This window comes from Lactuca saligna, chromosome 6 (genome assembly GCF_052625555.1).
Source record: "Lactuca saligna cultivar CGN05327 chromosome 6, ASM5262555v1, whole genome shotgun sequence".
NCBI classification, from domain to species: Eukaryota; Viridiplantae; Streptophyta; class Magnoliopsida; order Asterales; family Asteraceae; genus Lactuca; species Lactuca saligna.
In genome coordinates, this window is record NC_136422.1 from 7,622,612 (window position 1) to 7,647,771 (window position 25,160).

The 25,160-nt window shown below is 32.8% G+C and overlaps 2 protein-coding genes across 2 annotated transcripts; both read left to right on the forward strand.

The window, feature by feature from the left end:
• Nucleotides 1-10,195: 10,195 nt before the first annotated feature.
• Nucleotides 10,196-11,857, forward strand: LOC145001182 (F-box protein PP2-A11-like). The gene is made up of 3 exons (XM_078960537.1): nt 10,196-10,655; nt 11,006-11,124; nt 11,232-11,857. The coding sequence occupies exons 1-3, from the start codon at nt 10,320-10,322 to the stop codon at nt 11,626-11,628; spliced, it is 852 nt and encodes a 283-aa protein (XP_078816663.1). The 5' UTR covers nt 10,196-10,319; the 3' UTR covers nt 11,629-11,857.
• Nucleotides 11,858-20,500: 8,643 nt separating this feature from the next.
• On the forward strand, nt 20,501-23,771 carry LOC145001244 (lysophospholipid acyltransferase 1-like). The gene is made up of 8 exons (XM_078960604.1): nt 20,501-20,886; nt 21,613-21,668; nt 21,766-21,986; nt 22,071-22,476; nt 22,842-22,927; nt 23,027-23,090; nt 23,235-23,344; nt 23,436-23,771. Exons 1-8 carry the CDS (start codon nt 20,588-20,590, stop codon nt 23,571-23,573), a joined length of 1,380 nt encoding a protein of 459 aa, XP_078816730.1. The 5' UTR covers nt 20,501-20,587; the 3' UTR covers nt 23,574-23,771.
• Nucleotides 23,772-25,160: the final 1,389 nt, after the last annotated feature.

Here is a 25,160-nt window from a genome sequence, read left to right on the forward strand (position 1 = left end):
GTGTTGCAAGTTAGCAATGCTGATTATAGGAAACAAAGGTTACAAATTTGCAAAGTTGCAGAATTTGGAAATTGTTTCGATATAGGAAGTTATAGGGGGGAGGGCATTTATACTTCTTTTTGAGTCTAAAAGTTTAGATTGAAATGTTAATAGAAATCAGTCATGAACGTATATGAATGTCATGTTGAAATGTTTCAACATAGGAAATTCTATATATGGAAATATTTTAACAAGAGATGGGCCAAATATCATGTTTTTATGTAAGACATTATGAATCATATCCCATATGTTTCGGGTATAGGATCGATTGCATATGCAATAATATTCGCCTGTTCTGATTTTTCCAATTGCGTTGCGCATTAAGAGGGAAAAAGGACGAGAAATAGATATGAATAAAGTTGTTAAACAAATGTTAAGGACAAACTGAAGTTTACCAAACATTGATTGCTTGTGGATAGTTGGACGTCTGGTATTAATTTAGATGGACCATATTTACATGTTCTGAATAGAGGTAACTCTTGTTCTGAATTGATAGTCATATGGAAATGTTTCCATTGTGGGAGTTGGATATTGAGATATATGTGCGAGTTAGAAACTTTAATGCAAGAAGGATGTTCAAGGAATGCTCTTTGAATGTGAGACTTTATTTCCATGGAATTGTTTTGTAATCAATCTCCAATGGAATGTTTTGTAATATTATTGGCAAAGTCTTTGTGACTTTGGTGTCTTGACATTACAAAAGGATCATTGCATGTAAGTTTAGACTTTAACAATTTATATTAAGAATTTGGTATTCTTACACTAGTATTAAGGATTTGGAGTTGTAAAATGAGCATAATTGAAAATGTGTTCAATTGACCTATTTCACAAAGAAAGAATCATAGATAAACATAGTGTGGGTGTTTTGTGCATGGCATGAGTAATGTTTTAATTCAAGTATTTAGTTGATTGATCGAATCATTATACAATAAATAAAAGTTTGATTAATATGGTGATTAAATAATAAGTGTTTTATTTATATTCAAAAGTTTTAAGACCATATTGGATTAGGTTATTCTTGTGTTTCACTTCGCATGTTTTACTTCCCGAATAATAACATTATTCAAACATCCATAGTTAATCATACTTTTGGAGTAAGTAGTCAATTATGACTATCATGAATTCGACTGTAGATTGTCTAAGTGCTTAGACATAGCAAATGTTTGATGTAGTGTTCATGAGTAGTTCTGAAATAAGAATTTGAGTATTGGATAAACCCTCGCTTAAGAATTACTTCATGGATTTTATCATTTGGAATTTTGAGACAATAATATCTTATATTCTTGAAACGGAGACATATGAGTTGTTGTATATGAGTCAGTTGTGCATTGATAATACGTAAACGCATCACTAACTTGATGTTATAAAACATATTGTTGTGTGTGATTTGATGAGTAAATAGTACAAGCATATGAGTCGAAGTTTATCCATTCCTTTTACCCTAAATGGGATAAAAGCGATATTTGTGGGCCCCTCGATGATTTATTGATGACACCTTATGCGCTTGGCCAAGCCTGGACTGATTTGATTTTTTCAATTAGTGAGTCGTCATAAATCGGAAATTGGGAAACAACTCTGGGACAGAGATTGATTGTAATCCATGTCTCATGTCCATATGATATCTTGTAGAATGGAGGAATATTTGATCCCTTATCTAAGGACGCATCACTGACTAGATCAGAGTGCGACAACAACTTTTGAGAGCTGCGATTTCTAATCAGATTCTGAAATTATACTTGTAATTATAGTTATTAGACTTATCCAAGTGGGAGATTGTAAGATTAGGTGTCTAAGCCCATAACTATAATTGGTATGTACTTGATTTAATAATACCATGGTCCTTTTGGGTTGCCTTCACACTGGCAACTAGACAGGATGACTATTGGAGTGAGAGACTAATTTTATTATTAAGATTAATAAATTCATGCATAAATATGATTTATTAATATATTATAAGAATAATATATTCATTAGAAATCATATTATTAATAAATGTTTAATCATAAATTAATTTGGAATTAAATTTGGGATTAAAGGAACGGACTGAAAGTGCAGGGGTTGTATTGTAAATATTTGATAGTTGAGGTTTTTGGCCATTGGATCACCCTTGTTAGGGAGGGCCGAAAAATCCACAGAAGGATCTAGAGATTTTCGTCCAATCCCTAAGGAAGGGGTCTATGGACTTGCTTAGGCCCTAAGCTAAGGAATTAGGGCTTCCACCTTAAAACCCTAGTTAGCCTTAAGTATAAATAGAGCCCTTGGCTCTTGAATTCGGCCACCCATTGGGAAAACCCTAGAAGAGACGATTTTTGGATCTAGTCACTCTTTCTTCTCTCTCATAATCATCCTCTTTCTCTAGTGTGTGTGTGTGTGTGAGCCATTAGAGGTACTACACTTGTGGTACTTGTTTTCAAGAGCAAAGAATCTTCAAGAATTGGTTGTTATTATTATATAGCAACAAAGGTATGTGATCTAATATTTGCTTATTTCGATTATTAGATGCATATTGGCATTTTCTATTTCTGTTCAATAGTTGTATGTCTAATAGAGAAAACATAGATCCAAACTAGGGTTGCATGCACACATAGTATTGTTTGTATAAAACCCATAAATATTAAGCACAACACAAACTATAGATTAATCATAACACAAACAAACAAGAAAAATGAAATAATCAACACGGCTACGCGTCAACAGTTTTTAAATGAGGCGTTTTTCATCCCTTAGCCACATAACCTTTTTCTAACCCCTTGTTTAATTGTCAAATCTTAAGTGAGTGAGAAAGATATGTATAGCACTATACAAGGAAGACACCCTCACCTATGGTTGCTAGCTACAACCTTAACGGTCAAGTCGGGGCTACCCAACTTGTCGAGTAGACTTCAAAACCTGCACCCCCCTTTCTGTCTCTAGTAGACGAGTATGGGGATACCAGCCCGTCGACTTGCGTTGTACAAATGAATAAATTAGGGTTTAAATGCATACAAGGGAACTGAGCGGTACAGTCGGCCTACTGGATTAGATATCATGGTTTGTTGTATGTTGTTATGCTGGAGTGATCTGTTAGACATGTATCCTGGTATATAGGATGTTGCTATGTTGTAGTGAGTTGTTATATATGTATCCTAGTATGTAGGATGTTGTTATGTTGTAGTGTTCTATTAGATCTGTATGACTACCAATATTTGCTAGCTATTGATTACTATGGTGTATGTTGATATGTTATGGGTTACTTAGTTTAGGACAACCAGTTGAGACTGAAGGCCAAGACACCCAGGGTTGTCCGGATAGAATGAGGACTTGTGAGGCAGTCCAGTCATGCTGAAGGCTCTATATGCATGTCGTTGTTGTTATGTTATGTGGTTTTACTTTGGGGGAACTCACTCAATGTTAGCTTACAGTTTTAGATTTGTTTTAGGTACTTCTGAGGACCCTAGCAATGCGAAGGCATGATCGTACACATTCTTCGGTTTTGTGTTATCTAGATTTTTGGGACACTCCAGTTTCTGAGGAACACTTTTGAAACAAATGGTTTTGTAAACATTACGGATTGAATTATTGTTTTTGAAAAGTTTAAATTTGTTGTAATTTTTGAGACGTAACAATGGGTTTAGATATGTTAGGATTAAGAACTTAATTGAAAGTATGAAATTCTGTCAGGAATCATGATGTGGTGAAGGGATTACTACGATGTGCCAAGGTCTTGCATGTTGAATGTTTTTCTTGACATGCCCACAACACGTCCAAGAAATCTCCATGTCATGGCAAGAATTGACTTGGTTGATTGTGACTTTTGTTGGCGATTGACCGTCGATTTCTTACCAGTTTGACTTTGGGTCAAACTTGAAGGACTTGGGTTATTGATTAAGGATTTATCTTTGTTTGGTGCTATTTGATTCGCAAGTGTAATCGATATAGGGAGTGAGGGCGATGTTTTGTTTCCTTGGGTATTTGTTTCAGGTGAGTTTCCTCACTATACTATGTGTTATAGTGTATATCTTTGTGTGTAAGGATATAGGAGTAGTAATATGATGGTTAGAGTACCAATAGGTTGGTAATTGACTAGTGGAGTGCACTAAGGGTTGTATGTAGTCACATAGGATAGTCTTAGTACTCTTGGTCTAAGCTTTCTTGCATGTTTCTTTTTTGGTTGTGGCTCTAGAGTGGAATCATCTGCTCAAAGGTCTATCTCATCTTTGGTTACATATAGCTATGCAATCCTTTGAGATCTAGCGGGTGTGGCATAATGTATTGAATGATACCTTGTATGCGGTAGGGGTTGTTAGACATGTAGATTGGTGTAAATGGTTACATGTGTTAGGGTTTTCTAGATAATGGGATGTGATAAGGGAGGCCACAATGGGCGTTAGATTCTTTTAAATAAGGTACCAAACCCATAAAATTTGGGTTTCTTATGACAGAACTACTCGTCGAGTTGGGGCTACCCAACTCGTCGAGTTTCCTTGTACAAATGAATAAATTAGGGTTTAAACGCGTACCAGGGAACTGAGTGTTACAGTTGGCCCATTGGATTAGATAACCTAGTTCGTTGTATGTTGTTATGTTGGAGTGATCCGTTAGACATGTATCCTGGTATATAGGATGTTGTTATGCTGTAGTGAGTTGTTATATTTGTATCCTAGTATGTAGGATGTTGTTATGCTGTAGTGATCTATTAGATCTGTATGACTACCTATATATACTGTCTATTGATTGTTAGGGTGTATGTTGATATGTTATGGGTTACTTAGTTGAGGACGACCAGTTAGGACTAAAGGCCAAGACACCTAGGGCGGTCCGGATACACTGGGGACCTGTGAGGTGGTCAATCATGTTGAAGGCTCTATATGCATGTCGTTGTTGTGTTATGTGGTGGTACTTTGGGGGAACTCACTAAGTGTTAGCTTACAGTTTTAGTTTTGTTTTAGGTACTTCTGAAGACCCTGGTAAGGCGAAGGTGTGATCGTGCACATCCTTTGGTTTTGTGTTATCTAGATTTTTGGGACACTCTAATTTATGAGAAACACGTTTGAAACAATGGTTTTGTTAACATTATGGATTGAATTACTGTTTTGAAAAGTTTAAATTTGTTGTAATTTTGAGACGTAACAATGGGTTTAAATATGTTACGATCAAGAACTTAATTGAAAGTATGGCAATCTGTCAGGAATCATGATGTGGTGAAGGGATTGCTACGATGTGGCAGGGTCCTGCATGTCGTCTGTTTTTTCTTGACATGCCCACGACACGTCCAAGAGGTCTTCACATCATGGCAAAAATTAACTTGGTTGATCGTTGACTTTTCTTGGCAGTTGACCGTTGACTTCTGACCATTTTGACTTTGGGTCAAACTTGAAGGACTTGGGTTATTGTTTAAGTATTTATCTTTGTTTGGTGCTATTTGATTTGCAAGAGTAATCGATATAGGGAGTGAGGGCGTTATTGTGTTTCCTTGGGTATTTGTTTCAAGTGAGTTTCCACACTATACTATGTGTTATAGTGTATATCTTTGTGTGTCAAGATATAGGAGTAGTAGTATGATGGTTAGAGTACCAGTATGTAGTCACATTGGATAGTCTAAGAACTCTTGGTCTAAGGTTTCTTGCATGTTCCTTGTTTGGTTGTGGCTCTAGAGTGGGATCATCTGTTCGGAGGTTTATCTCACCTCTGGTTACATATAGCTATGCAATCCTTTTAGATTTGGGGTGTGTGGCATGATGTATTGAATGATACCTTGTATGCGGTAGGGGTTGTTAGACATGTAGACTGGTGTAGATGGTTACATGTGTTATGTGTATGTTTTTTTTTGCTTATTTGATCTATATGTCAACATATTAGGTGGTGGGTTAAGGCGGTCTTGTTGTGTGTGGTAGGCCAAGATACCCAGGGTAGGCCAGCAGAGTGTTGTAGGCTAGGTACGGATCAACTATATTATAACATCCCAAAAATAATAAGTAGAAATTTTCATTTTTAGACCTCCAATAACCATATAATCATTTGTTCGAAGCCCCTCAATGTATCAAACACTAGAGTAAATCTATAGATATTGCGAAATTAATCTTCGGGGGGATGCAATGTGATTAAGTTGGACCCTTCCTTTTCGAACAAGAAGTACATGAAACATTTTAAACATAAAACCGTAAGCATAAAGCTTAGTGAGTTCCCCAAAATACCGTATAGCTTACATAACATCAGGCCCCACCCATATGACTAACGGGCCATGCCACATAACGGGTCCCGCCAACATAATGATCCCTGTTGAAATAACGGGCCCCACCCAACACATATGCAAGAGTCACAACGACAATATAACATCCTACATTGTATAGTGAGAAAACTCACCTCACCCTCAAATCGGATCAACAATAACTCACACTGACTAGAAATTGGTGCTACGACCTACCTATCAAAATAATCAAGGTTAACCCTTAGTCTATACTATAAGCTAGCCCTTTGACCAAAAGTCAACTAGGTCAAAAAGTCAATGGTCAAAGTCTCTCCAATAGACCTCCACATCGTGACCATCCATTGGTCACATCATGGAAGCTTCACGATAAAGCAATCGTAACCGGACTAACCACCACGCCGTGGCAAGCATGCGACCATGTCATAGCAACTGAACATAAACAACTTAATGGTTCAAGCTCTTACCCTTTTATCCCAAGAGTTCCAAAGCTCATATCTGAACCTCCTCAAGGTCTTGATGGATAAAGTTTCAAACTTTATCCATTAAGTCATCTTAAATCATATGCTCTTAGTGGTTACACCAAACTAAGTCATGAAATACCACTTTCCAACCAACACCATGGTTTGGATGCTAAATAATGTACTCAAAGGATCTAGAATTCACTTAAACTCTAAGGACAAGAAGATTGGGATCAAAAGCTCATAAAATGACTTAGAACAAGATCTAGAAATGTAATGAACAAGTTTGAGACTGTATACCTCTATAAAGTCTTAAATGAAATGAAGATGATGGATCTAAGCTGGAACCAAAGAATCATAACCAGACCAACCACCACATCGTGGCAAGCATGCAACCATGTCGTAGCAACTGAACAGAAACAACTTAATGGATCAAGCTCTTACCTCTTTATCCCAAGAGTTCCAAAGCTCATATCTGAACCTCCTCAAGGTCTTGATGGATAAAGTTTCAAACTTTATCCATTAAGTTATCTCAAATCATAAGCTCTTAATAGTTACACCAAATTCATGTACACCAAACTAAGTCATGCAATACCACTTTCTAACCAACACCATGGTTTGGATATTAAATAATGTACTCAAAAGCTCTAGAATTCACTTAAACTCCAAGGACAAGAAGATTGGGATCAAAAAGCTTATAAAATGACTTAGAACAAGATCTAGAAATGTAATGAGCAAGTTTGAGACTTTATACCTCCATAAAGTCTTAAATGAAATGAAGATGATGGATCTAAGCTGGAATCAAGCTTACAAACCACAAGATGAAATCCTTTTTCCTTCAAGCTTCATAGAAATGGCTTCACACACTCAACAGGCACATAAATAGGCTAGGTTTTGGGTGGGGATTGATTTCAAAAGATGGAGGCTGCCAAATAAGGTAGTCTTAGGAGTCAGTGCCTTTCAAATAGGGTACTAATTCCAGAATCTAGGGTTTTGAACTCCATCGCCACCACATTGTGGCCAATGCCTTGCTATGTCGTTTGCTATGTCGTGGTGGTTCGCGAATGCACACTTTCTGAATCGGGCTGCCATGTCATGACCATTCCATCACCACGTCATGGACAAGCGAAAATCCCAAAACTTATTTTTATTGAAATTAATTTCAGAAGAACCATACCAGGAAACAAGTGTTACATATAGGCCTTGTGAGGCGGTTCATGCATGTTTTGCATGTATTGTATGTATATTGTGGAGTGTGGTATTTTGTTGAAACTCACTAAATTTTGACTTGTAGTTGTGGATTAGGTGTTTTTCAGGTACTATTGATGATTGTGGGAAGACGAATATATAATTGTACATATTCATCGACAACATTGGAGATTCCACATTTATTATATTACTCTGGTTTTCAAACAATTGTATTTTGGAACAAATGGATTTATAAAAATGTTGTTTTACCTTAATTATAAAAATAAAAAATTTATTTATAAAATTATATGTTACATACAATAACTCATAACTGATAGTATCATATCTAAACATACATCATCCCAAATATTTAAATACACAAACTTGATTTTATTGTTGCGATGAACCTACTTCATCACCCATGCACAATAAACTCATCATACTAGGTTTAAATATAAAAGTCCAAGAAAATATTGGGTCTTTAAATAGTTAAAGTAAATTAATGTAGACACTAACTAAATTTATCAAACCGAAGTTCTCTTAAAAAAATTTACAAATTTAAATTTAAATCAAAAGATAAAATATTAGATCTTTTGTGCAGTTAGCCTTATACATAATTATAAATAAAACCTACTTAATAAGTTTATAAAGGTTGGCATGAGTGATAGTACTAAAGATCAAGAAAGCACTTATCATATAGAAGATTCTCTTAAAAACTAGTAACGAAAGAAAGAGAACAAGATGACATGGCGCCACATGTTCCAACAAAGCTAAACCACGGTATTCTCTTGGTCAGATTGGAGCTGACTCATACACACGTTTTCTTCTACAACCTTTTATGACTTTTGTTTTGTTCCATAACTATTTCCACACCATTTAAAGTTCTGAATACACTTTTCGTAATACAGTTTTTCATCCCTATAATATACATACTTCTACATGTTTAGTCTCAATTTTGAAAATATAAAGAGAGGGATGGCAAACTAGTACCTAATTTAGAATTGTTGACTCATTATTGATAAGTTTGTTGTTGTTTTGCAAATGCTTATATACAAGACGCTTTTTCTCTGACTTTTAATTTAACTTATATTTTTGTTGATTTAAAAACCTTTTTAACGAATTTATCTTGGATTTTTTTTGTATAGCTAAAGTTTTATATATTCAAAGGAATTTAGCAAGAAACTAGAATAAAAAAACCTAGGAATCAATTACAAAGGAGATTGTAACCAAACATTCCAATTAACGTTTATTTTGGAAGCTCTACCATTTACCAAATTAAAAGAATTTAAAACTATAAAATCAAAAATAGCATTTCTACAAATAAGATTGTTATCAAACAAGACCGAATTCTTAAGTTTCTATAACACCCAAACCATAATCAAAATAATCACCTCAAAACATTGTTTTTCCACCACTGTTCTCTAAGCATCATCCACCCAAGAAAGACATTTTGATATAGACCATGACAAGGTAAAGACCACATTACACCATGAGCCACCAGCTTCAAAACTTCTTCCTCTACTTCACATAGAAAAAACTGGTGACATGTTTAAAAAAACCGATGCCATGTTGTTTAATAACACATTCACACACTGGACATATCAGCGAAAATATTCACTAGGTTTTTAAAATTTAAAATTTTTATTTTGATATGTATTCAGATTTGAATACTTGGTTGAAGACCAACATGCATCTTAATATTTCGAAATTTATAAGATGATATAAATAAGATGTAAAATGTATATAAGCTTATTTACTTTACTCTTGTATCTAATTATTTTGGTGCATAATAGTATGTCAGGACAGATTAATATATTTTTTAACTTTTAAGGGGATGACCTTTTGTAACTGTCTTCCGCAATATCTTTCTTTAAATGATATTATTTTACAAAATAATATGAAACACGTTTATTTTCAAAGACTTTTTCAAACATCTCATATGAGTTTCTTTTATAGAGATAAAAAGAAAATATAAAAATGTTTCGGATGAGGGGGACGCGAAGCCAAAACGGATTAACATGGATCACGTTTGTGATAAAAACGGTGGATGCAAGAAATTGAAACCGTAATGATGGTACTTGTTTTTTGAAATATGGGCCCCTAATGTGATTTGCAATATAATAGAGGGATCATTTCTGTAATTTATACACATAAAATACCATTTTTATGTGGTCGACGCTCGCTATATTGAAAGAAAAGAAATTCTTAAAAAAATCTATTATCCTGACCTTGATATCTTAATCCATTTGGATTATACAAAACCAAAAGTTAAAATCTCCGACCATCCACATTCAACAGCTATAAATAAACCCTTAATTCATCATCTGTTTCCCCTCTCTTCATTTTTCGGTTACTTTCCCTGAAAACCTCTTTCAGTTTTCCCCAAATCTCAATCAAATCCAGAGAAGAAAACAATACCCAAATTCTTTGAGGTTCGTGCTGTTCCTATGGGATCTGGTTTTTCGTCTTTTCTTGCTTTGTCTAGCGCACCCTCTGCTCCGGCGGTGCCGCCGGAAACCGGCCTAGGCGATTTGCCGGAGAGTGTGGTGGGTTCTGTTCTTGTACACTTAAACCCACAAGAAATCTGCAGACTCGCTGCGCTTAATCGTGCGTTTCGTGGCGCCTCGTCGGCTGATTTCGTGTGGGAATCGAAATTGCCAGAGAATTATGATTCTATTATATCCAGGGTGTTTGGTGATGGTAATGAATTCCCTTCGAATTTGTGCAAAAGGGATATTTACGCCAGATTATCTCGACCTAATTCCATTGATGGAGGCACAAAGGTAAGGGATCAATACGTTTGTTTGCAATTAGAAATGAATAAACATCAAATTCTAACTCATAATCTTTTCAATCAAATATTTAATCATCTAAATAAAATTCTTTTTTCTTGGTTTATGATCAACAAGATGTTTTGACCTAAAAAAAGATAACAAGGACTTAACTTAAATAGAATTCTTTATGTTGTTGGTTTATGAAATCTGATACTTAGTATGAAATCTTGAACATGATAGAAGATGTTATATACTTATATGCTTTCTACTGATTTGGGTTTTTGAGGAACAAAGAGAAAGAGTTTCCACTTTTCACATAAAAAGATTCAAAGTTTGATAATTTATTTGAATTTTTGCAGAGAGTTTGGTTACACAAAGGAACAGGAAGACCTTCTCTTTCAATATCATTCAACGGATTATCAATCACCGGCATTGATGATCGCCGATACTGGAGTCGAATTTCCACCGATGAATCCAGGTACAACATTGCACCCCTTTTATTAAGAACAATTCATGATGCATAAAGTACAAACAACTCTTACATTAGACAAAACTCAAACTTCTTTGTTGTTTTCTTGGATTCAGATTCAAATCTGTGGCATATCTGCAACAAATTTGGTGGTTTGAAGTTGACGGAGAGGTTGAGTTCCCATTCCCGGCGGGCACCTACAACCTCTACTTCCGCCTCCAACTCGGGCGGTTGGGCAGGCGGTTCGGGCAGCGGGTGTGTGACTGCGAACAGATTCACGGGTGGGAGAAAAAGCCGGTGAGATTTCAGCTCTCCACTTCCGATGGTCAAAATGCGATGAATGAATGCTATCTGACGTCACCTGGGAATTGGAAGTTTTATCATGTTGGTAGCTTTGTTGTTGCGAAGGATTCCAAGGTTGCAATGAAGGTGAAGTTTTCTATGATGCAGATTGATTGTACACACACTAAAGGTGGACTATGTGTGGATTCTGTGTTCATTTCTCCCAAGTGAATAAAAGTTTTTTTTGATTGAGTCGAGAGGTTAGAGCAGTTTTTTTTGATGTTCAAATGACCTATTGTGTAGAGTGGTAATGCAATTGTTATGCATATCGACTAAGTTTTAGGGCAGTTGTAAGATGTAGTTTTTGTTTGTGTAGCATGAAGTTACTTAAAAGTAACATGACGCTTTTAAAAAGTGTAAACTTACTTTAAAAAAAACTAGATGTTAACAGCTTCGTAAATTTTGGATTAAGAGTATTTTTGTACACACAAGGGTGAGGTTTGAATATTGTTGTTAAAAGCATAACATGTGAAAAATTCACATATGATATTATTATTTTATTTAACATATCTTGAACGTATCAAATTCATTGATTCGTGTCGTTTAAATAATCATGAGAAAGTCATATGTGAAATGAGAGATGTGATAGTGCAAATGTACTATTACATTATGTTTAGTTATCATATTATGAGTGGTTATCATGTTTGATTTATATATACGGATGAAAAATAATGGTATGTCATTTGTGGATATGTTTTTTTAAATCTCTATTTAGCATGATAAAAAATATTGAATTTTTATATAAAGAAAAACATATTAGAAAATAGAAACTTCTTGGAATCTTAAGGTAACATGGGAGGAGTGGTATTTCCAATAATTGTTTTTATTTATGTGTTTAAAAATAAACGACCAACTTTTATGTATTAATTTAACTAAAAAAAAAAAATTACCCACGATAAATTATAAAAATCAGAACATTTTTTAATTGGATATCAAAAACACAAATGGAAAAAAATACTTGCAATTATTGTCACAATCCCATTTTCGATCCTTTTTGTCAGGGCTCTGCATAGCTTAAGGGGTTTGGAAGACGTAACTGAGTATTGTATGTCTACCACCAATGTTGTATGTACATTACCATGGTTAGTGATGAATTCGAAACCTTTATGCAAGTAACAAGCTTTCTTCAAGATTAGGGTTTTTCAAAACAAAGACTGTATAAAATTAAACACAAATGTATCTTAATCGATGTTTTGGAAGCTTGATTGAAGCTTGTCATCGTCATCAACTTCGTTTTCTGCTAAAAGGTTGATCACCACCTTCATTGAAAAAAATGAAACACAAGACGCAGTTGCTAGAGGGAAGTATTACACATATGATTTCCAACTAATAAAAAATTACATTAGCCGAAACCGACAAGATTTAATAAAAAAGATTGATGGTGGTAAAAAAAAATTGTTCATTGACCTAGTGTGAAAAAATAGTTAGGGCTAAAACGAGACTAAGATAATGGTTTTATGTATTTTTTTTTTTCAAATGTTTGGTAATTCCTATTGCCTTTTATACGTAAAGACTCGTGTAAGGTTTTGGTTGAGTCCAATTAGATAATGGGTTTTCTCTTTTGAAAAAGTCAAATCGGAAAAAGGACAATATAAGTGTAAACTCAAAGCCCATTATAAGGGGCTTATAAAATGAAACATAATAAAGCCCATCCGAGTACTTTTGAAGTCTAAATCAAATGAGTTGAAACCATTCAATCCATGTATAAATAAACAAAATATGGATTATAAATCATCAAAGTAACGATGTGTAAAAACATTAAGAGATAAGTGTAATAAAAAGTGCACTTGGTTTTAAGTAGGGATTGTAAGAGATATCCACATTAAAATCTCACTATTTTCATCGATTTGACAAAAAAGTCATAAACTTTAATTTTTTGACAGTAAAATCCAAATTACCGACAGTTGTTGACACTTTTACCTTTTTTTCCCTGTTAGCCGGTAATTAGGATTTTTTTGTCAAAAAATAAATAAATAAAGTTTAGAACTTTTTTGTCAAATCATCAATTAGGACTTTATTGTAAAAAAAAATAAAGTTTAGGACTTTTTTATCAAATCATTGAAAATATTGGGACTTTAGTGTATATATAATTTTTTTTGGTTAGAAATTTAATGGTATGATACTTTTTAAAAATAAGAGTTATTGAAACCTTCTCTAATCAGCTAGATCCTATTGAAATCTTTTACGTTTGCTTCTTGTTAAATCGTTTTTTTAATCTCAACAAACCGACATTGAAAAAATTTGAGATAATCAAGAAAGAAAGAAAGAACCAGGGTTGTGTTGGCTTTTTGCAATCTAAAAAATGGAGAAATTAGAAACCTAAAAGGATGAAATTACCCTGGCTTTATACAAACACAAACAACACATGCCTAGTCAAAAGGGTGTAAATGTGGTGCAGAGAAAGAAGGGCAATTTTGTTTTTTTCGATTTCTTATTTCTCCATTTGTGAGACTGCAAAAAGTCAACACAACCCTGGTTCTTTCTTTCTTTATTGATTATCTCAATTTTTTTCACTGTCGGTATGTTGAGATTAAAATAAACGATTTAACAAAAAGCAAACGTAAATGATTTCAATAGGATCTAGTTGATTAGAGAAAGTTTCAAAAACTATTATCCTTATAGAGTATCATACCATTAAATTTCTAACAAAAAAAATTATATATACTCTAAAGTTTCAATATTTTCAACGATTTGACAAAAAAGTACTTAACTTTATTTTTTTGACAGTAAAGTCCTGATTGACGATTTGACAAAAAAGTACTAAACTTTATTTTGTTGACAAAAAAGTCATAATTACCGGCTAACCGGGAAAAATGGTAAAAGTGTAAAAAAATTGCCGGTAATTTGAACTTTACTGTAAAAAAAAAAAAAAAAAAAAAAAAAAAAAAAAAAAAAAAAAAAAAAAAAAATAGAACTTTCTTGTCAAATCGATGAAAATATTGGGACTTTACAGTATATATCTCGGGATTGTAATGTGTCAAAATTAGATTGACTTCGTTTTCAAGTAGGGATTGTAATGTGTCAAAATTAGATTGGGTTCGAGTTCGACCAATTTATTAAACATATTAAAAATTTTAACATGTTTAATTATAATTATTACAATTTTTCTCAATTACCTCCACCTTCGTCACCACCACACACTATCACCATCACCATCACCATCGCTTCTACCACCATTGCTACCGGCAACACCACCGTTTACTATTTTATAATCTATATAATATATATTTATATATAATTATAAAACAAAGTAAAAGTAAGAAAAAAACGAAGAAGAGTAGTTATGTTATTTTACACTATTCCAATTGTATTTTCCGCCAACCAAACAAAATATAAAATTGGATTTCAATTCAAAACAGATTTTAATTCCTTAACATATTCCAATTCCTTAAAAAACATTATGTGAACCAAACACCACGTTAAATAAGGAGTTCTCTTCTCATATCTCCTCCCATGATGTTTTGTACTTTTTTTTTAAATATCTTTAATACAAATTGTATTCGTTCCGACTTTTTATGTGTTATTTTTTTCATTAGTATTATATTTATTTTTTTCGTTTGGACTATTCATATATTATTCTTTCGTTTAGATTATGCTTATGTTATTGTTTTTGTTCCGACTAACTTTGCGTTGGTTTTTTTTGTTGGATTATCCATTGTTATTTTTTCGTTCGAATTATTCATTTATTACTTTTTTTCGTACAGACAATTTTTGTGTTTTTTTTTGTTCTAACTATCCCTATGCTATTTTTTCGTTTGGACTATTCATATGTTATTTATTTATTTTTTTCATTCAAACTATTATTGTATTATTTTTTCATTCTGATTATCATTGTGTTATTTTTTGTTCTGGCTATCATTGCGTTGTTTTTTTCGGTTGGATTATCCCCAGTAGAGATACACAAATCTTGAATCTGATCTGATCCGGTTTTGCCGACGTCACAATCGATTTGGTTTGATCTTAATCCGAACCGGATTTGAAGATGCCCGATTCCGAATCGATTTAATCCGATCCGGAATTTGATTTTTTTCCTTTTTAACAAAAAAACATTTTTAAACACTCAAATTCAACACAAAATGCAACATAAGTTCATTAGAATACTTAAAACATACCTCAAACATTGAAATATAAAGAGTTTTGATACTAATATCAAACTAGTTAACTAATATAAATAAAGTTGCGTTATAACATTTTTTTCAAATAGTCTTCAAATTTTGTGGTCCTCTATTTAGTGTCGTCTTCACTAAATTGTTTTTCAACCTCCAAGCAAATAAATAAGGGTCTCATCAATACCATCTTCTTCATCTTCGTCTTCATCATTATCGTCTTCATTTAGTTCTAGAGGCATTGATAAGCCTTGTTCATATTCTTGTTTCATTATCTCCAATTCGACATTATTTGCTAGTTAGCCTTCTGGTGATGCCAAGTGTTGTGTACGTTCCACCGAATCCAAGTAATCCTTCAAGCAAACGTAAACTTCCATCGCAACCGAGGTAAGATTCATTCTCAGCTTTGATAAAACCATACCGCTAAAAGAAAAAAACAGATCCCAAAGCCACCGTGGAAGTTTGGACGGTTAGTAAATTGCGGGCCATGACGAAGAGAATAGGAAATTTTGCTTCATTTTCTCTCCATCAAGCCAAAAGATCCAAATTTTAAATTAAGGTGCACTCATGAATTTTAAAAAGTTTGAGCCCATATAAATTCCAAGTTCCCTACTAGGTGTTAATGTGGGTGCTTGTTTGTTTAGTTCCTCCAAAAGGTAGTTATAAAGGTCGATATGAAAATCCGTTTGACCTCCACTACTAGCCGATGCACCACTAGTAGCTTCGGATACACTGGTAAAAAAGTGTGACATTTCACCATATTTTCTTGCATAAATGTCAAACAAATTAATAAAAATATTATTGAAATCGTTGATTTGGTTACGAATTTAGCTAGAATCATCTATTTACAAATTTAAAGAGATGAAAATTTTGGTAAATAAAGTCTCTACGCTCATAACATTGTTACATGGGTTTAAAGCCGCGATGCACGTAAAAAGTGGTGACATCTCTTTAAACTATTTGACTCATTTTGCTCTCATTGGTTTCGTAATCAAACAAATATTTCACTTCTTTGTTCAAAACGTTCCAATTGTACGGACATCAACTATAACTCATTTAGTAACAAAGGACTTTTAGGATAATATACGCCCGATAAAAAAAGTCGTTAATTGTTTAAAAACTTTTAATATGTCCACAAACTCTTCCATCAAATCCCAATTAAAATCCGAAATCGAGTTTTTTTTTTCTTTTGAAATTGTATCGTAAAATAATTGTAAAGAGATTCTTTGACGTGTCAAACTTTCAAACATTATGCAAGTTGAACTCCATCTAGTGTCAACATCCCAATGATGACTATATGGAGTTTTTATTTGGAAAGAGGACGACTATATGGGGTTACTTTGATGGAAAGTGGAAAACGTTGATATTTTTCCATTGTCGCTTTGTTTATTCCAAAAACTCTTGTTAACACATTTTTGAATTTTTTAATCGTAGAATCTATCATTCTTAAATCATCTTGTACCGCAAGATTAATTATGTGACAAACACATCAAGTATGAAAAAACGAGTCATCTAAAATAGGTTTATATTTTGCAATTAATCTTTTTGCGGTGGCGGTAATGTTACTTGCATTGTCAAACGGAATAGAGAATATTTTGTCGCTTAAATTATAAGTTTCTATAACGCTTACTAAAATTGTATTTAATCGTGCTTCCGTATGAGGATGCGCAAAAAGTTCAAAAATAATAACTCATTTGTTTGTTACCCAAGTAGAGGGATCTATTCAATGTCCTATGACGATAAGATAACTTTTGGGACAACTTCCGATGGAGGACCAAACATCACACGTTAAAGAAAAATTGGTTTTTATATTTACAAATCTCAATTGCATATCTTTTTTTGGCTATACTTGAATACTTTATAGCATCACGTTTAAGAGTAGTGCGATTTACTTGTCGATATCGAGGTTGCATTTTTTCCGCAAAATCCTTGGCAACCTTGGGTTCTCAAAGTGGTTGAAAGGTAATACCTCTTGAATCACGAACTTGCAAAAGCTTTCACGAATATCATTATTGTTGTACATAAAAATCTCTCCGCCGGGAGTAATATTCGATTGATCCAAATCGCCTTGATCTTTTACAATCGCACAAGTTTTAGTTGCATGACTCTTCAAAGTACTATTGCCATCTTTACCCATTAACAACCCGCACTTCTTGCATCGAGCTTTTTCCTTCCTGTTCAACAATAGCACCAAATTAAAATGTTCCCACACTTCTTTATTCCGATCAGTTGGTCAGATTTTCACCAAGGTTACATCTGACTCTTAACTACGGTGATAGAATTTCTCAAGCTCATTTTTTTTTGGAGTGTTAAGAAACTAGAAGTCTAGAAGTAGTGAAATTTTGTGTAACATTGAAATCTAGAAAATATCATCTATTTATATGTGTTAAGAAGGTCAAAAAGTCAAAAATAGTCAAACTAACCGTTTTTTGGAGCCTTCTAACGGTTAGAAAAAAAAAATGATTTTTTCAAAAATTCCTGTTTTTTTAATGCTCACAAAAAACCAGTTTAAGATTCGGTTTTCTACGAATCCGGTTTACGATATGGGGTCTAATCCGATTTTGCGTTTGAATCTCCAAACCGGTTTCGATCCGGTCACCAGTTTAATTCGATTCAGTTCGGTCAAAACTGGTTTTGACAAAATCCGATTTTTGGATTGGTTCAAATCTTGAGGGTGAATCAGGCTTTCGTGTGCATCTCTAATCTCCATGTTATTTTTTCATTTGGATTATCTCTGTGTTATTTTTTTGTTCCGATTATCTGTTATTTTTCCATTTTGTCTGATGCGAAAAAGAATAATTTATATGAAAGTAGGATTCCAGTAATACTAAAAGAACCCATATGTTGTTTATCTGATGCAAAAATGGTCGAAACATACTTCTAAACCGACAAAAAATAGCAATGAACTTTAAAAAACAACCAATATATAATAATGTACTTTCAAAACTCTCAAGAACGTAAATTACAGAATGGTAATAATTATAAAAACATTAGTATGATCAGATGCAAAAAAGATTTTTTTTTATATGAAAGTTAGGATGCTAATAATGCTAAAATTGGTCAAATAATGCAAAATTTGCTTCAATTGGTCTATGTTTGATAGTCGGAGGTACATGTTATTCTCATTTGACAAATTTCATTCCTTCCAAAAACATTTAATTTCATTCCTTACGATTGACGCTTCTTTCCGTTAACATTTTATGACCGTTTGATGTTGTATTCAAGTATCTTCTTAGTAGATGATTTCTCATCTTAAATCGTTTAATAGATCCCCTATTCATCAAATTGTAGGTTATTGACACCTCCGTTTTTTTTAACATTCTCATCAATTCGGGCATATTTTATTAATATCTATTTGAAAATTTTATTTTTTTGATCTTTTTAGTATTGTCCGTTGAACCTATTGAGAGAGTGATGAAGGAATTCGAACTTTTAACTGCATATCCTGATATTTCTCTACCTTATCACATGTTTAAGAAATAGAACATTAATTTACCAATTTTCTTAATGGTTTGTCCTTGATTTAATTACGGTTGTCTACTTTTGTACTAAATAAGTATATAATGAAAACTTTTTTTTTTTTTTTTTTTTTTTTTTTTTTTATAAATTCATCTCGAATAACCATTTAATAGCTATATGTAAAAGATATGAATACTCAATAGTTAAGACTACAAACCTTACTCAGACATTTGCAAATGTCTTGAAATAAACATTCATTTTTCCATTATTTTATAATTATCATAAAATAAAAAAGACATCTTCATATGTTTAAATTGTTTAATCTGTCTCATAATAACAGATAAGTTGTGTCGCAATGTTGTCTTTTGATATTTTCAACGAGTCATGGATTATATCTAAATCAAGCAAACATAGTTGTTTTTATATTTATTGGTTACAGTTTCTTTATATTTAATATTGTGTGGTGTTTATGTGGTTCATTTTAAGGAATGTAAATAAGTTGCTATCTTTTAAAATAAACACTTCTATTTCACAATATAACCATAAAATAACAATGTATTTTGAAAGTACATTGTCCAATGTGGATTATAGTTGTGTAGACTTGTTTTCACGTATGGTCAGTTATATGTAGTTATTTCCAGTGTCACAAGTTAAAAATGTTTGAATGTACTCATATGTGACGAGGAAGGTCGTTTAACTAATAAAACAAAAAATGTTGTCTACAAAAAGGACCTTCAATGACTATATATATTTACCGATTTCAGTGTATTTTCCACACATTTTAATAATACCAATAACCTTAATTTATTTTTTTTATAATTATTCTGCAATATCTATATACGTTTGTATTTTATTTATACGTTCCCCGCGTTTAGCGCGGGTCATAATCTGGTTCATCAAGGAAACAAAAGAAAAAACTATGAGCTATCCTTATCTTCATCTTCATATACTAATAAAAGAGTAGATATTTTGTCACGTGTCATCATATTAGACCTCCTAATAATTAATTTTCCATCCTAAATTTATTAAACTTTCTAATTAATATGATGCTACTTGTCAATTTAGTTATTCTCCATTTTAAATTTTAGATTTTTATATTGTTGTTTTCATTAATTCACAAATAAAAACTATCTAATATATATTGAAAATTAATTTCACATATTTATTTGAATCAATGATTATAATTTTACATAACTAATTAAACTATTTTTTAATTAATAATTTATATAAAATAATTGATTAATAGTTGTGAATTTAAAATTTAATTAATTTTATGACCGTAGTTCCACCGCTTATAAACTATTTTCTAATAAATTAATATTTTTGCAATTTGATCAATAACAAATTAATTGTCATTAGGAGTGGTTTTATTAAAAAAATAAATTCAGGCTTTTTAAAGTAAAAAGGTTAAAATATGCTGGTTTTTTTTTGTCATTTTCCTTTAAAAATATATTACTTTGTGTTTGGATTTGGGACTGTGTTGGCCGATTTATACAAGCGCTCGACTCCTCGTAAACTCAGTCCCATCAGTGTGTGTTTCTGCGTGAGAGAGAAAGCAGAGAACCATGGAAATGGAATCAATGGCGTCGGCGATCGGAGTATCAGTAGCGGTACTCCGATTCCTTCTCTGCTTCGTTGCAACTATTCCTGTCAGCTTCTTTCACCGCCTTGTCCCCGGCGGCCCCACCGCCAGACACCTTTACGCCGCCTTGACGGGCGCCCTGCTCTCCTACATTTCCTTTGGATTCTCTTCGAATCTGCACTTCCTCGTGCCTATGCTGATTAGTTACGCGTCAATGATCATCTATAGGAAACGATGCGGTGTAATTTCCTTCCTGTCAGCCATGGGTTACCTCATTGGATGGTACAGTATTTACATTAGATCGTAAATTTTGAAATTTCACTTTCATTTGAATCGTATTGAGAAATTAGGGTTCATCTTCGTGAAATTCGTATGCTTTAAGTGCTTAGCATGCATTACTTTGTCTAGTTAACACAACTAATTCGATCTTGGGGTTTATTATTATTATTATCATTTTTTCTGCATGGATTTGATAAAACAAACAGTTTTTCAATCTCAAATAAAGGTCATTATTATGTGAATGCAGTGTGATACATTTCCCCCTCTTCCATTACAAATACTGATTTATAAAATTGTCAGATTCAGAAGAACAAATTAATTGCTAACCAAGCTTGTAGAATTTCAACTTCATTCGAATTTAATGGTCAACTGAACCATATCAAAGACTGATAATTCATAATCTATTTGGAACGGAAATCAAAACATTTGATATCAAAAGTAGAAGTATACATTTTTTAGATAATGAGCATTTTCCCTGTTCTTGAGAAAGTAACAACTGTTTTCAGGATTTGAAAATTTTTAGTTTTTACCAAAAACAAAAGGCTAAGATTTTATAATGTATGTATTCTTTTCTTTATAATCAAGGAATTCAACGGTCAACTTAACCTATTTATCTTCCGTGTGTTTTGTTAATACCAAATAAGTTCAGACTATTCTTTTAAGATATATTACATTCAATAACCTGAAAATCAAATGATTAATCATTGTTAACCATTGGAAAACATGTAGCCATGTATACTACATGAGTGGAGATGCATGGAAGGAAGGAGGCATTGATGCCACAGGTAAACACACACACGCACACTATCTTTCATCTCAAAATGAAATGACTTTGAGCTGAAAACATTAAATTTAATCCATCTCTTATACCTTTTTATGTAGGATCTCTCATGGTGATAACATTAAAAGTGATTTCATGTGCAATTAATTACAACGATGGATTATTAAAAGAAGAAGATCTTCGCGAATCCCAAAAGAAAAACCGATTACTCAAATTACCAAATTTAATCGAATACATCGGATACTGCCTCTGTTGTGGAAGCCACTTTGCAGGACCAGTTTATGAAGTCAAAGATTACCTTGACTGGACCGAAAGAAAAGGGGTAAAATCGTAATTTCAACTTTCAAAATTTTGTTTTTTCTCATTTCTTTAATCTTCCCTCATTTGAATTCCACTTTCTATACAGATTTGGACAAAATCTGAGAAAGGCACACCATCACCATTCCTGGCAACATTAAAAGCTCTTCTTCAAGCTGGTTTTTGCATGGGATTATATTTATATCTTGTCCCAAGTCATCCATTATCAAGATTCAGTGAGCCAATTTATCAAGAATGGGGATTTGTGCAACGTTTGAGCTACCAATACATGTCGGGCTTTACAGCCCGTTGGAAATATTATTTCATTTGGTCGATTTCAGAAGCTTCTCTTATCATTTCGGGCCTTGGTTTTAGTGGTTGGACGAATTCGCCCTCGCCTAAACCCCTCTGGGATCGTGCCAAAAATGTTGATGTTTTGGGTGTTGAGTTTGCTAAAAGTTCAGTTGAGTTGCCACTTGTTTGGAACATTCAAGTCAGCACTTGGCTTCGTCATTGTAAGTCTTTTCCTTCCAAGTTTTCAGTTCAAGGGTAACATGGTCATTTAGTCTCATTCATGTTAAAAGTTGACCAATCTTTTTTTTTTGGAATGTAAGGGTAGAATTGTCATTTAGTGTCATTCATGTTAAAATTTGACCAATCTTTTGTTTTGAAATATAAGGGTAGAATGGTCATTTAATCTCATTCATGTTAAAATTTGACCGATCTTGTTTTTTGGAATGTAATGGTAGAATGGTCATTTAGTCTCATTCATGTTAAAATCTGACCAATATTGTTTTTTCTGGAATGTAAGGGTAAAATGGTCAATTAGTCACCCATTAAGACGGATTATTTAATCTAATATTTGTTTTTGTGTTATCAGATGTTTATGACAGACTTGTTCAGAAGGGAAAGAAGGCTGGCTTTTTGCAATTGCTAGCAACACAGACTGTTAGTGCTGTATGGCATGTAAGTTTAATTTTTTACTTTTATTCTTTTTATTTTATTTTATTATTTTTAAAAAATTCTTACAAATTAAAAGTATATACATGTTTGTGATAATGACAGGGATTATATCCTGGGTACATGATATTCTTTGTTCAATCTGCTTTGATGATTGCTGGTTCAAGAGGTAAAGAATCTTTGATCATCACTTCAAGTTTTAGTGTCTGTTTGGTCTGATGGAATGGAATCACAAAGGATGGAATAGATCATTCCATTCCATTGTCATAAAATTGCTAATTCGCTTTTTTTTTTCTTATTTGCGTATGAGCAGCCATTTACAGATGGCAACAATCGGTCCCACCAAATATCAAGAAGATATTTATGCTCATGAATTTCGCTTACACCCTTCTTGTCCTAAACTACTCATGTGTTGGTTTTATGGTTAGTGTCAATTTTACTTTGTTTCTTATTATAATAAACTTAAAAAATGGATGTTAATTTTATTATCATATTAATTAATTTGTGTTCACAGGTGTTAAATTTCAATGAAACACTGGCTGCATATGGGAGCGTGTACTACATTGGAACTATCATCCCAGTTGTTCTAATCCTCCTTGGTAACATTATAAAGCCAAAACCAATCAGATCCAAAATTCAAAAACAAAAGTAACGATTTCCATATTTTTCTCTCCCTTAATTCCCAATGAAAAAGCAAACATTTGCCATGCAAAATCATTTCGTAGCTTAGCCTAGGATTCCCTTAATTAATGTAGTAAAACTAATTTATTTTGGAGCATGTTATCACAAGCTTGTATTATTTAAAGATATTTATTATGAAATCTAGCACGTCTCTTGCTTTTTTTGGAAATGTTTTTGTTTTCCCTTTGATTGTGGGTGGGGTGTGTCAACCGCCCTTATATACCGGTGGTGGTCTGAATGAAAGCACATTCCCGAAATGGAAGGCAATTGGTTTGAAAACTTGTAGGGTCTAATATTCGTTTGCACTTATTGGTCTTCATGAAGGCAGCTGGAATACTGCTCTTTTGTACCTAAATTATTTCCGTGAGTTATAAAAAAATGATTCAATTTTTGGATATATGAAATAGGAAATTTATCTCCAATAATTGGATTCATCTGTTGCCAACTTTTGCGAAAAATAGGATACTATTAAATTACACAAGTTAATGGAGAAATTGGAAAAGAAAACTAGTACTTGTATATAATTATTTTTTGAAACCTAAACTTGTTCCAACCGGAGCTAGGAATTAGACGGAAGCAAGAGCCTAAATTATGTCAAAAAATGGCGATATATGAGATTAAAAATAACTAAATTTGACAGAAATGTTGTCACAACAAGCTCAAGAGCGTACAAAAATGGGGCCAATGATTCGCTGTATTGCTCAAACAATGCCAAAATATGTAAACCAACCCATGAGCATTTTCTAAATGCTATGATATGAGGTGAAGAAATGTCGAAAATGACTTCTAAATGAAGATTTGGTCTCTTTAGGTTCACGTTCAAGGAAAAAATCCCAATAACATATCCACTCACAACAATCGGATGGGAGTACATTTATCGACATCAATGATGAGCTGGATGGTTTTGAAGTGGAAGAACCTCGACATCTGTCCATCGGAAGGAATAAAGCGAAGATAGTGATTTATGGTTTGAGTTCAAAATTTTTGAGGCAAATCAATGTCGATCATTTTAAAGATAAATTTAATCTATACGTTCAACTCCAAGAGCAGAATGTTGAGATCATGGAGGAAGCCAAAAGAGAATATAAAGAAAAGTAACTTGGAAAAAAAATGATTTAGAAAATTTGAAGATGAAAATCGAAGATTACAAGGAGGATGATCTAGAGATATCATTTTATTATGTTTTTGTTTATTATTATTATTGTTTTAAATTTTAATTAATGCAATGTGTTAATTTTAATAAAAACCTAGTATTTTTATTTCATTTAGTAAATTAAAAATATATATATAATTTAGTTAATTAAACAATTGAAAAATATATTATTTTGATGATATTGTGTGTTGGGTATTTTTAAGTGGTCATGTAGTAAATAACTAAATATACCTTTGGGTCATGACCTAAGGTACAACATATTTGCATCTATGTAAAAGTTACTAAAACATATATTTTATTAGGACAAATCAATATCTTAAGTCAAGAATCACCGTTCTTTTAAATAATAAGTTGATTTTTGGCAATTTTGACAACTCATCTTTTTATCCGGTCACCATGTTATAA